Genomic DNA, 17,426 nt, shown 5'->3' on the forward strand with positions numbered 1-17,426 from the left:
ATTACAGTAATAATATATAATCTGGTAACTGAATTATACAAAAGTGATATTAACTGTATGCAATTCCATAGGTTTTAGTTGTAAATCCCGCAAGGAATTGAGATTCTGGAGGGAGGTGAGTCCGGTGAGCGAGGTGGCGGCGAGCGCCTGGACTCGCAGGCCCGTGAAGGGGGGAGCGCTGGGGAGCGCCACGCCTCCTGCGCCCTGCGAGCCGCAACGCCACGCCGCACGCTGCAGCACCAGCAGAGCTCCGCGCGACGGGAACTGCGCAAACTGCCCGTCCGTCAGCGTCCGCACAGTCACCAGGTGCACATCCTCCGGGAAAGGCGCGTGCAACAGAAACAAGGAATCGTAATTCACCTCCAAGCTCTCCGAGTTATCTATCGTGAAGATATTGACCGGGTAGTTGAGCTCCAGGCTCAAGCGAACGGCGAAGGCGCTCGGCAATTCGTACATACTTTTAGAATCGGAGAAGATAAATCTTCGGAAGTTTTCCTTCGCTCGGGGCTCTTGGAAAGTGGCCCGTTTTAATCTATCGCCGATATGTTGCGGAACAAACGACACTCGATCACCGAGTGCTCTTTTCAATCTTTTCTGAGGCTCTTCGGGAAGGAGCGATTCAGTAAGCAGCCAAGAGCGGAATTGGGTTTTGCGGTTATCTACCAAGCCTTCGCCCATCCCACGCGAGTCGTCATACAGGGTCCTGCGGTCGAGCATGACCTCCAGACGACCGGGTTCGAAAGCGGCGGCTCCTTGAGCGTGCCCTGTGATATAAGTCAACCTCCACTCCTTGTCTTGGAGGAATGCCATTGTGGTGATCGGATAATAATTGCCCTCTATCCCGATCTTCTCCACTTTCACTCGTTTCTGGTACTGGAAGCCATTTTGGTCTGTATAAAACTCAGGAGGTTCACCATTCTGTATTCCGGTTTCAATTCTCATGAAAAGTTCTGTTTCTCTATTTTTAGGAGGTTCTTCGAAATCCACCTCGTTCTCTATATAAATAGCGTCAGATAACGAACCATTCTCCATGTTATAAATCTTTAACGTGTGGGTGAGAAAAGGTCCATATATGACGGTGACTTGGGTAGAAATGGAACCGGAAGTGATAAAAATTAAATTCATTTTAGATCCGTCGCTACTTTCAGATTTCCGGGAATAATCTTCTAGAACGTTCTTTTCCGGAGTATTGATATCTGGCATGAAGAGATATGCCCCGGAGTGTAGTTGGGCGCTCTGATAAGCGGAAAATTCTATTGCACACTGCCTTACTATACCAGAATGTTTCTTTGTTACTGTTTTTAAGAAGCCGGTTATCCCATCGATAAGAAGTTTCATTTTATGATTTTCTAATTGTATATCACCGGGCAGCACACCCTTGATGTTGAACACACTCTTGGCTGCCGCGAGCTTGCGTCGGTGTTGGGAGTCCTCCAGTTGGTCCGCCGGTGTCTGGGGAGTTCCTTGCAGCACATCGTACACGCAGCTGTCGCAGTAGATGGTGGTCTTTTCGGAGCCCGATCCTTCTAATATCTGATACGTCACAATACTTAGACTCGGTAGATCGGCAAGAAATATTATTTCAAACTCACTCGTCGATATCTCCACATTATTCATCGCATTCCAGTGCCATACTGGATTTACTTGGAAAACAACATTTTCCTTTAAATGATTCAGTATTTTAATGTTGGCGGAAACCACTCGGATTGTGACAATTTCGGATCGTTTTTGCGCTAAAGAGTTGAAAAGTATTATTCGCTTATTATTATCTACAAAAATTGGCAATTTTCCCGGCAACTTGTCATAACTCTCCCTCACCATATCGTTTAATATAAAACTCTTAAATTGATTATTCAGCTTAGGACTAGTAGAATTAATAAGTAGAGATTCCAGGCAAGATTCCTGCAACTTGATCATGTCTTGCAGACTCTCATAGAGCTTGAGTCCGTAGTCTCTCATCACGCTGGCCTTGGAGGTGCCGGTGATGGCGTCGTGGTGCTGGAACAGCCCCAGGTTCCTCCTCGCCTTCACCAAGGACTCGTACTTCTTCTCCAGCACCCTCAGGATGTTCTTGTAATCGTACTGACGGGCCGTATTCAGCGTTATAGTGAACAAGATCTCCGCATTCCTCAGGTTGTGCTCCAACTCACGATCCATGATCTTCAGGAAGGGTCTCGTCGTAAAGTATCCCGACCAATAAGCCGGACGACCTTCCGTGAAGATGTCTGAATACACGAAAAAGTCCCCCTTAAACGTGGGAAAACGATCGTATCTTTCCTTAATAGCTTTGAAATAATCCCTGGGTGTACCGAACACAATCTCGGCTTTGTACGTGTTCTTGTTGGAGTTGATAAAGTCGGCCAATCTCTTGTAATTGATGTACTGCTGATCGAATTCAATTTCGTGGTTGTATCTGAAGTCGTCCCCGAGCGGGATGAGCGCCACATTGTGCGGCAGCAGAGAGCCCGTGCGCGCATACTGCTCCAGCAGCAGCTCCGCCTTGGCCTTGAGGTTCTTGTCGTTGATGGGCTCCGCCTTGATGGAGTACTCCGTGTACTCTCCGGGGATCTTGCGGAAGTCGAAGTTGAGACACACGTACGGGTGCGGGCCGCACGAGTGCTTGATGGAGTAGATGTCGAAGGGCTGGTTGTGTGTGAGGTAGGCTCGCGCGGGCGCGGCGGAGGGCGAGGCCCACGGCGGCAGCCACAGGAAGTCGCCCCACTGCTGCTGCGCCAGGCGCTGCTTCCAGGCGTAGTGCAAGCGCTGCACTACGCCCGCGCGCACCCCCGCGCTGGCCAGTAGGTAGGGCACCGTGGCGCCGTGCCCGAACGGGTCGATGGACCAGCCCGTTTCGGGGGCCACGCCGATGTTGTTCTTGATCCACTGGTGGCCCTCGATGAACTGATCCAGCAAGGCGTACACGTGTGTCGTAGCCTCGTCAGGCATCACCCATCCTCCCGTGGTGATTTCTAAACGCCCCGATTTTACCAGATTTCTCAGAGCCTGTTGACAACAATACCACACTATACTATGTAATTATTAACAGGTAATATTTATGTAAGTTACGTTTATTAGGCGCATTTACCTTTTGTTTAATAGGATGAGCGGAATCCCACCAGGCGCTGAGGAAAGATATTTCGCTCCAAATAAACGTCATGTTTGGATATTGTTGTAGTTTTGCAACAACTTGATTAATAATCTTTTTTGTTTCCGTTTGAAAGTACTGTTCAAATGTATGTAACCATCCCGGATCATTGTGAGAGTGGGGAACAATAACAACCTGCAAATATTTAATTAAATAAAATTAATGTATTTTTCATTAGACAGAAGTTGACGAGTCTATTAATTTATGTGCTGATTTCTAAAAATGGAGGTTACAAAGCAGAAACTCCAAGGATTGGATTGCGAGATCAGTAGCGATGAAGTTAGTTGGATGAAGATATGAAAAAATTCCTCCATACTGAACATAGGAGTAGATACATGGACACTAGGGAAAATAGAAAGACACGCTAATTGTGTCCGCAATACGGTACTGGAGGCGGATGACACGCATTCTTCGGGCTGGAACTCCTCAACATGCGGAACATAACTTGGGCATTTTGTCAGAAAAAACCAGGAGTCCCGAGCGACAAATTATCTTGAAAATAAATGCACTAACCTTCAAGTGAGGTCGGTTACTCTCCGTCTTTTGTACTTCATAACGTTCTTCAAAAGCATTGTTCCAATACTCCTTACTTCTCATCCATTTAGGCTAGAGACAAAACAAGGCTACATTAATAATAACCATTTACGTAACACGCATGTGGATAACTCGTTAAAATAAAACAATACCTGGAAATCAAAGTTAGCAAACTCCTTCAGTGAATCAATATCTGTTTTTTGAACATGCAGAATTGGGCATGTTTCTCCATTTTGGAAATCAAAATAGCTACCATTCGAAGCACCACTCCAATAGTGTTGTACCTAAAATCAAATGTCACAAATATTACATTAACCCATGTCACTCGAGTATTTGACTAACAACTTTTGGTTATATTATAAAAGTTTCAATTTCCAGCAACTATATTTCATATAATGTACTATGGTACTAGCCAACAAAATAATTATTCTAAAATGTATATTACTTACAAAACGTAGAGGTATTGGTGGCTCTCTGTAGAAAGCACCAGAGTCATCATTGTCATGTAAATGCTCTGAAATAAAAATATCATTTCAAGAAAAGCTAGAAGTGCAACTGCCTTATTTGTTGCCAAAAGTTTCCGCGATTCCAACAAACATCACAGGAATAACTACTTAGTTGGGGGTTACATGTAACTAATGATCGAGCTAATACTGTGCTAGTCAGATGTAGTGCCCTGGCACCACGGGATGCAGAAAAAGACCAGGAAGAAGATGTAATAAATAATAGCACTGAGTCTTAACACATTTTTTGAATGCTGACCCAACCTCTTATCAACATATTGAATATTCCAAGGCATCCGAGTAAGTACTTGTTGATAATCAGTAAAACAGCACGTAACTCGGTAATCGCAGGAACTGTGTCCCTTTTAAGAGTCACAAATATTGGCATTCAAACCAAGGAGTAAGGAATTAAGTCATTTCAAAAGTATCATTACCAAATAAATTTGCAAAATATGGCACAAAATATATAAAATGTATATATGCGAATACACGCAATGCCGCAAATATTGAGGGACTATTGTACTAGAAAAAAATAACATATTTCTCACATGCAACATTCATAACCCAATGTCAGATGGAATATACAAAGCAATCGCATGACGCAAACAGGCACATCAGATAAACAGAATCAGATAATATCGCATTAGTAATTGTTTTCGCCCTCAATTTACTTCTTGTTTCATTGAGGTACAAAAATTAAACGATTAAATGGATATCCGGTTTCAGACGTTTTTCAGTATCCAGTATTCATACGGATTAATTAAGCAAACAAAATAAATTTATATCTTTTTCTTCTTCATCTTAATTAGAATGAATTATGTATTAATTTTATAACACTCCTTATCTACAAAATTTTGAGTGTCTAAATACTTCACAAATCTGGATTAACTCCACTTAGGATCACTACGTATAACATTCACCAATTCTATCCATGATTGACAACCACAATTGTAAAATTTTTGGAACTCCTGGATATATTGATCAATCTCGTGACACAGTACATGTGTCCCCATTCCAACATAGATGGCTATCGTCAACTCACATGTACTGTGTCACGAGATTGACCAACATATCTAGGAGTTCTATTAGTGTGGTTGTCAATCATGGGTAGAATTGGCAAATATCGCATTTATGTAAAGTGATCAATGAACCAGCCTATGACATGTCGTAAGCCCTGTAAATCCCCAAACTTCCATATTCTTCTTCATCTATGTTGAGATATCAAAAATGTAAAAAACACTCCTTATTTGCCTCCGTAGTGTAATGGTCAGCACGCTTGGCTACCGTTCTGGAGGTCTCGGGTTCGATTCCCAAGGGAGGTAAAGTAAATATAAGTGATTTTTTTCACTGTAATATTTATTCAATATTACCCTGGACTGGTAACCTGAAGCGGAGGGCTGATCACCTTTCCTTCATGTGCTAACGATCAAGATAACACTGCGTTTATATGATGCAGTGCCCTATGCACCATTGGGGTGCGGATAAGGGTTTTTATCTTTATCTTATCTATCATTCATCATTCACTTTGCGTAATACCACTTAAAAGGTATTACACAAAGTGAACCATGAATAAGGAGAGTGTTATATTACAAAGTTGACAATGCTTAGAGAATACAAAATTTGAATACTTAAATTTTGCAAGAGATAGACATATTGAATTAAAACAAGGGTATAATCTTTCCTCGTACGCAGAGAATATCCTCAAATTCCTTAAATTACCTACTGTGCACTGAGCGACCTCAAACAATTGTATTTCCTTCTGTTACCATGCACACCTTACTCTCAGAAGATATACTTAGAAAGTTGGAGCTAGTGTGAGCAAGTTCACCCAAAAAATTAAATGGACACATACAAAAATTCCCATCTTTCATCAATTTGATTCCAGATTTTTACATGGTACATAATGCAATAGGACTATATTTGTTGTTGCTGTATGCTGGTCCTGTTATTGAATTTTCTATCATTGTGAATTTCTATTTGCTAATTTTATATGAGTTGTATGGCTTTAAAAAAATGGAATCATATTAAATAATAATCTATTTTTTGTATTAGTACTTTGAATTTACGAAATAATTAGATCTTCTTCTTCTTCTTTTTTTAGGACTATGTCCTGTCATTCTCCGGTCCGCTCCTGGGGGGTGGAAGACCAGCTATCTCTCCCATAGTTTAGGTGGTCTTCCTGGGGGTCTGATCCCGCTTATACTGATTCTCCCCACATGATTTCTCCAGAAACGTCCTCTTTCTCTTCGACATTGCAGATTTTAATTATTTCAGAGTTTGTAACTCTGTCGCAAAGTGTTAGACCCGCAATGGGTTGAAGAGTCTTCATTTCGGATGTCCTAAGAAGGCTTTTTGCTATCGCGGTGTCGGCTCTTGTTTCTGTGCCGTATATCAAGATCGGTCTAACGCAGGTCTTACAGATTCTCACCTCTCTTTCAGCATGTATTTATTTCTCCATACAATTTTTTTAAGCATCCAGCTACAGCAGAGGCCTTGTTTGCTTGCTCTCTTACTTCGTTGTACAGGTATTGCTGCTGGATACTTGGACGCCCGAATACTTGAATTGCATAACTTGCTCTATGATTTCATTATTGATTGCAAGTTTGCATCGTACTGGATGTCTCCAAGTGACCATGCTCTTTGTTTTGTTTATGGAAATTTTCATGTTAAGTCTTCGAGATGAAAGGTGGAATCTATAAAGCAGCCCCTGGAGATAAATAACCTAATTTCTTCTAAATATATTTTCAAATATAAAACTTAGGTTAGACGCTTGGCTGCGAAATCGCGGGTTCGATTTCTGCCAATTGCAAATTAAATTCACTATAGATTTAGTTTCAATTGGTCTGGGTGTCTGTGATGCATTTTTCACATTCACCTTCACTATCCATACTATTCTACCTACAGATAAGCTTCTAAAAGGAGAGGCTTTGTGGTTTATTTTTTTTTTTTAAAATGTTTTGAAAAAAGAAGAATATTGATTTATTAGGGTTAACAACAGCAACATATGTAAAACAAAACATTAAAAGATATACATTAAACAAGCCAATTATAGTTAACCACAGAAACATAAAGATTAGTACAAAATATTTAGTGTAGATCTAGCAAATGAACACATATTTATGAGAAAAAATGTGCATGTGTGAAGTGTGTAAGAGGGTGTGTGTGTGTGATGTTGATTCTAGTATGGACATACATACAATGCAAAGAAGCATAGTTTTTAAAGATCCTGAGAGGACAATATGCTCACCATTCGACTTTTCAACTTAGATTTTACAAAATTGAAAATGTCAATTTAGCTAAAACATGAGTCGTACTCACTAGCCATTGGAAACATAGGTGAACTCTGCGCATAATTAGTTGGAAGGAAAGGTAAAGGAAAGGTACTTTGAATAAAAATTGTGACGTGTGGCGGGTATGGTAGCAAGGTACATTATACGTTATTTCGGAAGTCAAAACCGGACTATGGAGACGTCCACTAATCATATCCTGGAGGGTTCCCATATCCAATAACATACGACGACCTTCAAGACTGAGTAGTTGATGTTTTTTCAGGAAGACATATAGTTTTTTTTGTAAGACATGTTTTATTTTTTGACATCTCATCAAAGATGAAGAAGAATATGGAAGTCTGGGCATTTACAGGGCTGGCGACCGTCATAGGCTGGTTTAAGTGATGACTTTACACACGTGTAACATTCACCAATTCTACCCATTATTGACAACCACACTACTCAAATTCTTGGAAGTTCTATAAATATGAACCAATTTTGAAACATTGTTCTTGCATCACTAAAACTTCACTAGAAACATCTATTGGTGAGATGAAAAGAAGCTTTTTATTGAGCAGAAACTCTTATATCAAATAAATTAACTCCTATACTTGGAGATAATCCAGATTTGTGAACAAGTATTTGGACACACTCAAAATGTAAGACATTTAAATTTTTTTCAATTTTATTTTCTTATTTTGTATTTTTTTTATTTAGACATGTTTTGGTAGTATCCAATCATATACCAAACAATGATTCCAAGGCTGCTGTCTTCTCATGTTAGTTTAGCAAGAGACAATTACTACTCGGTTCGAGAAAAATATTTAATTAATTTAATTGACCTCGCTATTATTAGGCTATATTATCGCTCAGCCGGAGATTCCATGCTATTGGATACCAATATTACAACATTTTACCACAAAGTGACTGGCGAATCAATCAAAGAAATTACAACATTTTACACCAGATGTATTGACTAATTTCGCTTCATTTAACTAAATCGATTTTGTTTCTATTAATTTTAGCATTTATTATTTTTTCCTGGTCAGACATAGACGGTTTTTAATATGACCCTACTGAGTTTCATCAAAAATGAGTAAAAATGACAAATATTTATTTATTTGAACGCAACATAATGTCGTCATATTTGAATGGGCCTCCATACATTTTTGTATCGAAAAACAATATCTTAAAATAAAAAATCACCGCTTCAAATGATATTATAGACCAAAATTGTCACATACTACCTATTTGATATGTAGTGACGATGTGATATTATTTGCGGTGAGTGGTTATATTCTAATATTACTAACATTTTTGTAAAAAAAATTACTAAAAATGACTAACCACAAAGAAAATTATTTCATTAATTAATTCGGCAGTTACTTTGTGGTAAAATCTATCCATTTTTAATTAACGGTGTTTGAAAATGATGCGGAATGCATCGAAACACGTGTCACAGCAGATTTTAAGAAATAGTGGTATTTACGAAGTAAAACATTAATTAAAAACAAAGTAAATGCTTTAAATTTTAATAATATGGAGAATATGATATTATTTACTCAACGTATGCAGTGTAAAAATAGAATTATATTATCTACCATAGTGTCAATTACAAAAGGAAGTTACACAGTGTAGGTAACTCACTTTTACTTAGTAAAAAACTTTAATTTCATGACATTATAGATCGATAACCAGTTTTAAATGCCAAAGTTGTTGGAAATAAAAGTCTAGAAGTCAACCTACGCCATGTATTATTGATATTATTTTTTGATATCTCATCAAAGATGAAGAAGAACATGGAAGTCTGGGCATTTACGGGGCTTACGACCGTCATAGGCTGGTTTGAGTGATCACTTTACACACGTGTAACATTCACCAATTCTACCCATTATTGACAACCACACTACTCAAATTCTTGGAAGTTCTATATATATGAACCAATTTAGAAACCATGTTCATGAATCACTAGAACTTCACTAGAGACATCTATTGGTGAGATGTAAAGAAATGTATTATTGAAATGAAACTTCTTAGGCGGCGATCAATACTCGATAATTGGACGAGAATTGAGGGTGAAATTTCTAGGACGTGTCATGTTTGAGAGATGAAAAATATAACTTAGAGAGGAAAAAGAGATGCATTATTTTAAACATTGAATCGTGGTCATACATCTCTCATTTTGGTTATCACAAACCATTAATATCAGTATTATAAAATGAAGCACCAATCAATGACAGTGTGAATATTGAATAAACAGAATTTTTTATGCACATTTATTTCTTTTGGGATGCTCTCTCTCTGTCTCTCACACTAAAACTCTTATATTTTTTAAATTTTCACTTCTATCACGTGCATGGTGCTGGATATATTTTAATATATTTTAATATATAATTTTGTATTATATTCTATAACAAGTAAATAATTTTTCCGCCTTTTCATATAATTTCCTGTGAACATATGGCTACAATTTCAAATAATTAATTTTATTTACGTAAAAGTGCCCCCGGATAAAATTGTGATTTAGATGAAATCGTTGCATCACATTAAATTGGGAATACACTGAGACCAATTTAGCTGGTCGGAGAGAAATAAAGGGTTTAATATAAAATTCTTAAATAGATAAATAGTTGATGGACTATAAAGAACTAACAAATTATTTTTTACTTTGAGAACAATGGATTGGCAGAAGTGGACGTTTAGCTGTTTAACGCTGGGGTTGTAAGCACAGATCGGTTATGGTGAAAATCCGCAAATAAAATAAAAACATTTGACTGGGACAAGAGTTTGCAACAAAAAAATGTCTACCAGGTCTTTAACCTCAGAATTCCCGTTTGCTCATATTCCAAATGCTTTATTGCAATGGGAAAGATTCAAAAGATTGGGAAATCGTGCCCCATGAATTAAACGAAAGGCAGCAGGAATGACGTTTCAACGCCACAAAACAAAAGAAAACATTTTTTTGCATTAAATTGTTACTGGTGATGAAAAATGGGTATTTCTTACAAAATTCCAAGCTCATGAAATTGTGAATTGCCCCCGACGAACAAAAAACATCGCTGTGTGTTTGGTGACATCAGAAGGGTATCATCCACTACGAGTAGACTAAACTGTCAACAATTGGTTAAACTCAACCGAGCACTGCACGACAAAAGACCCGATTACCAACAAAGACACGAGCTGCTAATTTGTCTCCTCGACAATGCACCGTACACATCAACTTTTATTAGCAACAACTTGGAGGCACTCAACTGGGAAGTCATACCCCACCTGCTTTATTCACCAAACTTGGCCCCTTCCGACTACAGCTTGTTTTCATCGATTAGCCATACACTTGCTGACCAGCAATTCAATTCGTATGAAGATGTCTGAAAATGGTTCGACGACTGGTTTGTCTCAAAAATCGAGGCCTTTTTTTGGCGGGGTATTCATAACTTGCCAGAGAGATGGAAAAATGTTTAGGTATTGAAGGCCAATACTAATTATTTAAGTTTAAATCAATACTTATAAATTTTTCTTAGTTAAAAAATGCCATTTCTGAGGTTACAGACCTGGTATATTTAGAAACAATGTATCAAATAAAAACCTTGGTAATTTATCTTCACCAATTTACTTTGTAACCGCTGAGCATAATTACACGCATACATTGTATCTAAATATATTACAGTGAAGTTTCGAGAATTTGATACAAACAAGAAAACAACTAAAATATGAATAAAATAAATAATATTTACTTAGTTCAATAACAAAAAACACTGTAGGAAGAATTTCACCTCAATTGACACCGACCCCGATCCGCTGCTTAATTGAAATCAAGGCTACATTTCATGAGTTAATTCTACGTAACGTGATGTCAGTATGCGATGCAAGTGTTCTATTAGTAAAAAATATATATGGGAATATTATTTAAGAAGCTCTATGTATGGCTACCATGCGTCAGATCCCGTGAAATTCCAAGTTCTATGTGTGAGATCCCTGATTCGTTGCGCGGGTTCTATGCATTTGTTTAATTTATAATGAACAAAACTGTGTCAGACAAATGCAAAGACTTAATTTAATCAAATCATACAACAGAAAATATCATTCTTCAAAATTTTATGAATATAAAATTTTACAAATTGAAACCAATTATTTTAAAAAATAATATAAATAAACTTTAATTATTAATATATTATTAGATTAAAACCAATACTTTTAGCTTTTCCACTTTATTTTTATTTGACCAGCGACCGGGTTTCGTCGTTACCGACATCATCAGACTGGTTTAATTATTACACAAAATGTCATTTTATCACAACTGAAAAATTATAAATTTAGGGTGAAGGGTGGCGGTAATTAACTGAAATCTAAATTCCTCACCCCAACACCAGCTTTCTGAATTTTGAATTCGGTTACAGAGTTTATTATCTTTACTATATTAAAAATCTCTTTATTATAATTAATCACAATGCTAAAAGAAATTGACTGTGACATATAAAAATTAATGGAAATTTACTAGCAATACAATGTAATTAAATTCAACATTTAAATTTCGAAATATTTTCATGTTATTTGTTGCAGTAGGAATAAAACTGTCAGATTTTTTTTCTTATAAATACTAACAATTTTTGTATATTATCAAACGTCAGTAAGCATCCACGATAACCATGCATTGCCCGATAACGAGATAAAATCACGCAGATTGCGAGTTCAGTCGTTTAGGTAGCTGTCTTTAGAAAATCAACTATAAAAACTACCGCTGAGCTACCGCTAATATAATACGGCACTCTATAGGCTTTTGTCACTATGTTGGATTATTAGCTAATAAATTAAAATGAAAAATCACAAGACTATCGATAACATTCTTATTGAAATCTGTAGGGAACAGGAGATATTAAAGTTTAAACTTTAGATATTTCAATAAAACTAAAAATGTGCGCTCACATTTGCGTGTCATCAAACGTTTTATGAAGTCATATGGTTTATTGTCTATGGTTTATAGAGCTGTAATAGTAAGTAGTATGCATTATTTGTTTACCACTACACTACCGTTTGTGTTATACAAGTATGAGGGGAGGGGGAGGTGGGAGGGTGGACCATAGACTTAAACTAATAGAGCCGCCAATGATTTAGCAATGACACCAACATTAAAATAACTCCATCGTTTCTGTGACGTCATTTATTGCCAACTTTTGAAAGTAATGATTTTTCGAAGGCGATTTTTCCAAAAGAAAATGATGATTGAAAATATTAATTATATCGGCTGTTGTAAACACAAAACGAGTCTAATACAATCCTTTATAGGTTGAGTATGTTAAATTAGATATTCCTCCCGTCTGACAAATATCCATTATCATGGTGAGGTTGTTATGTTAGTTAGCGATACTGTTAAATTTTAGCAGCATAAATCTCGTTTATGGTGATGGAATTCCGCAATCAATGTCATATTTCCAAAAATATATATTCGATATCTATGTTTTTTGGGAATGTGTAAGTAAGTCCTCTGCATAAAAAATGCAAAGAGAACTTAATAACTGTAGGGAATCAGGAGATTATCTAAGCAAAAATGAGATAAGGTAAGATATGTATGTTGATGTTATGGAAATTTGTGAGCTATTAATTAAAACACATCTTTCTGTAATCAAGGAAGTTCCCTAATTAAAATTTTTATTACTTCAAATGATAATGCATATTGACTTTAAAGAAGCTGAAAGCATTTGCGATGAACTTTGCATATACATATCGCTCACTCCTTTTAACAACTTCATACATATATCAAAAATTGTCAATTTTCAGTTGTGCATGTTTTCGGAATGCCCAGAAGATGTACTATATCCCAGAAAAAGTGGCATATTTTTAACTTAATATTTACCCGCTACAGGGCAGAAACTGTTGTTTTTAAATTTTGAAGAAAATGCATAGTTTAATTCTTTTTTTGAATTTGCTAAATATTTTTCAAATAGAGAAAAAAACCTTCAGGTTTTACCTAAAAAGTGTTGTAAATAAGTGTGGCTTGATATTTATTTTTAATACATTTTATTATATTTTTAAACTTTAAAAACGATTTCCTAAAAAAGTTTTTTGATATACTGTATGACGATGTTGAAAGGAGTGAGCGATATGTGTTTGGATTTATTGATTTCCCATACAGTGGGCCTGCTCACTGAATGTGTCCACTCTAGAGAAGACCACCTTATCTCAGTCCTGCAGCATAGCAGAGAGCATATATGCCTATACATGTGAGAGTCCCATCAAGTTGAGCTATACGCAGTCGTAAGAAATTCACAAACCGAAGTAAAGTTTTGCTTCATTTAGAGTCCTGGACAAATCATTAAATAAACAATTCCAAAATGCTTTCATTTGCAAGGGACAGCTCTTCCGCCTTGCTGAGCTACGGTCAAAGTGTCCTCAGAAGACCAAAAAGGTTCCACTCGAAGAATAACCAATTGCGCACTTACAAAAGAATCGTAAATCAATATTGGAATTGTAAATATCGAACTAGTAAATAAGAAATGAACGAAATTATAAATTTCACTGCCGTTGCAAGTAATAAATGAATATGATAATTACCTTTGTAGAGAGCCGGGCGCAGTTTGGACGGCAATCCGGAATAAAGGAGAATAATGGTAATGGCTATTGCGGCCCCCGCAATCCATCTCGGCTTCATCAAGCACAACATCATTGCATTATTTGCTCCAAATGCCATTGACAACCCAAATCTAATTATTACTAAGTATTCTCGAGTGCCACCACTTAACGTGTAGTTTAAAAAGCACTCGAGTGTCTACTAACTTTTTATGTATAATAAGGAATGCAAAATTCACGCTAATATAATAATATCATGAGACACAACATTGGATAAATATTAACCTAAAGACATTCAATTTTCAATTTCTGCCGAGCGTACCCGGTAAGGTTCGATTTAGTAGATCAACTACTGGCATGTCTTGTATAGTGAATCTCCATCTGTGGAACATTTTTTGCTTTCATTTTATGAACTTTTTAAAATAATTTATTTTAAATGAGACATCTTACTTCACAGATATTTCAATAGAGAAATAACATTTTCTAAGGTTTTAATTAATTATTTTGTATACTAAAGCTATTTCTAATCTAAAATTTAAGCAGAAGTCATGGTGTCTTTGTTCTGAAAAAGAAAATAAATATTACAATTTTATATACAAATTGAACATTAAACAACAACTGGTATTCGTAACATCTGACCTTTTATATCTATTATGTGATAAGATTTTAACTTTTAATATATTACATAAAATATCTTTATCATAAAAAAATATTACTAGACGAATATATTGTCCCTGATCAGGTAAAAGTCACTAAGTGCAAAAAATGTAATTATTTATTAATAACATTTAACATATTTTTATTTAACCCTAGATAACTAAACATTCGTCCACGTGACGACGCCCTTCTCCGAAAAAGTCAAGCGCACTTACTTCCCTGCACCCCGCTAAATGTCTCTTACATTCATTCCTAATAAACCAAACTTAAGTGCCATGTAACCAGTTACTATTTTTAATACATACTTTTGATAATTCTCACGTTTTTAATTGTGTAGTCCGCTTGACGAATGTTTAGTTACTATGTATCTACAAATATAGTTTAGTTATCTAAGGTATGAGGTAGTAAGATAATCCTGCAAGAGAAAGATGGGCGAATCTAAGTGCGAAGGAGTGCAAAGAGAGACCAGAATCACAACCAGCGAGGTAACATAACATTTTATGAACAAGCCATTCAGTATTATCGCAGCCGAGTTCTAATTTAAATCATAACATGTCCTGAAAATATAAGGATGCGTAAAAAATTTTACTATCTGCAATAGTTATAGTTATAATTCATTTAAACTGCGGTAAAAGTTGAAGATGAAAGACAATAGATATCGAAATCTGCAGTGGATTTAGGTCAGGATGTATATTTTCGGCAATTCTATTTCATACAGTTAAAAGACACATTCAAAAAGAACTTGAAGAACTTTCTAAAGGGATAATTATAAACAAGCAGTTACCATATTCATTATGGCTATGACACTGTCATTTTAACATAGAAGGTTTATAAAGAGATAGAAGGTATATAAGAATACAGAACTGAAAATAAAAATGTCTTAAACAAAATCTTAATCTAATAATTTATCTTAATCTATTAATTAACTTATAAATATATCTTAATCTATTAATTAACTTATAAATATATAATTTATTTATTTAAAATAAAAATTTTAATCTAATAATTTATCTTAAACAAAACATATGAATTTCTTTTGAAAAAAAACAACAATTGAAAAGTTGTGCCCCTCAGAATAGGAACAGGTATACTAGAAAGGTTACATCACTATAAATCTCTTCATTAAGGTCTTAACAAAGAGATTGAAATATAATATTCATTTATAAACGTAATAATAAAATTTCTTCTTTTCTGCCTTTGAAATGAGGCCGGTGCAGAAGGTAAAAATACCCTTCCCGTCCTTAAGCATCAATCGGGGTAGAAATACCTTTCCTGTCCTTAGTGTGTTAAAAAAATGAAATATTTGTGTTTTTATTATATACAAAAATTATTCGATTTCATACTATTTCTGTGAGCCTAAGCGACGCATTTATAAAAATAGGTATCAAATTGAGGTAGAGTGGGTTCGAACCCAGAAACTCTGACTCAAGAGTCCGCGACACTAACCACGGGACTACAACCGACACTATTATAATGTGAGGACAATAAATTTTGTTATTATCTAACATTTTCAAACGTATTCCTGTTGTATAAAAACACGTAAGAGCATAAAAAACAAGCAAAAAAATCAATGGCAATTTGGGGAGTTGAATTGGTATAGTAAACCACAACAAATAACAACCTAATTTATATTTTTTTTTATCAAATTTTAATTGTGTTCCTTTTTTAAATTTCATTTGTAAAAACCAAACTAAATTAAAACGTTGACGACCGTCTTCAAAACGATATAACTTTTAAAAATCCGCCTGTTGATTCACGGATAATAATTAATTACCAGGTGAAAGGTAAATACGAATTAGGAATTAAATTGGCTATACGCAAAATTACTGCGTACTTTTGCAACTAAATCACTGAACATTATGTTGGTCCTAAACTTTATATCGAATTCTGTATGCAATACTAAAAAAACTTAATTTACAAAATCCAAGTCGGAGAAGAAAATTAATTGCATTAGAAAATTAGGTCCGGAAAGCGGCTAACCTCGTTAGTAATTTTGCAAGTGCATTTGTAAAAATGTTTAAAATATACAATGAGCATTGTTTTTTTACGTTGACTCACCGTTTCGTTTTGAGACAAGAAAGTACCGGCACAAAACTGCCTTAGACGTAAACTAATATTTCAAAAGGGAGAAGAGACGCAGCCATTTTGACAGTGAAACGATTTTCACAGAACGAGCCTTTTTTGTTATTTTTTTCAATTATTTCGAAAATGTCAAAGACTAGATGGGGTAAGTAGTCCAATAAAAAATAGCGCGTTCGAATAATATACTTTCCATTTTCCGCACATAAACATTGGCGATTACATATAAAATTGAATTAAATACCCATTTCTCTAAAAGAAGTCGTTACTTTATTTGGATTTTGGATTGAATCATTTTAAGCTAATCACGCTAAAAAGTTCACAATTTGGTTTCCTTTTGCGTATTTCTTGCTCCTGATAAATTTGACATCAAAATTTAAACTGCAAGAAATAAAACAGATTAAAAAGTAACGAATACAATCTCGATTGAGAAATCTAAAAAAAAATACCACTACCCATTAATGACTATTCAGTCCCACAAAATGATATTTATTTAGATATTTTCCTTCTGAGTGTTTTTACCCACACATACACATATATACATATGTATACAGTGGTGGGCTGCAGGGGGCTTGTAAATTTTGACTTGGGCCGGTGAGCTCCTTGTTAAATTAAGAGAAATCAATATTCTCTGATCAGTACATAAATGTAATTTCAGTGGTGACAAGTATTATA

General features: G+C 35.7%; 1 protein-coding gene across 1 annotated transcript; it reads right to left on the reverse strand.

Annotated features, from left to right (window-relative positions):
* Position 1: 1 nt before the first annotated feature.
* Positions 2 to 16,847, reverse strand: alpha-Man-IIb (alpha-Mannosidase class II b). The gene is made up of 7 exons (XM_088267310.1): positions 16,731 to 16,847; positions 14,001 to 14,577; positions 4,129 to 4,193; positions 3,832 to 3,963; positions 3,659 to 3,751; positions 3,086 to 3,280; positions 2 to 3,003 (listed from the first exon to the last, which is right to left on the reverse strand). Exons 2-7 carry the CDS (start codon positions 14,134 to 14,136, stop codon positions 34 to 36), a joined length of 3,591 nt encoding a protein of 1,196 aa, XP_088123436.1. The 5' UTR covers positions 14,137 to 14,577; positions 16,731 to 16,847; the 3' UTR covers positions 2 to 33.
* Between the last annotated feature and the right edge of the window lie 579 nt (positions 16,848 to 17,426).

Source organism: Brachycentrus maculatus, unplaced genomic scaffold (assembly GCF_059751285.1).
Source record: "Brachycentrus maculatus isolate JH-2025_06_01 unplaced genomic scaffold, ASM5975128v1 h1tg000018l, whole genome shotgun sequence".
Classification (NCBI taxonomy): Eukaryota; Metazoa; Arthropoda; class Insecta; order Trichoptera; family Brachycentridae; genus Brachycentrus; species Brachycentrus maculatus.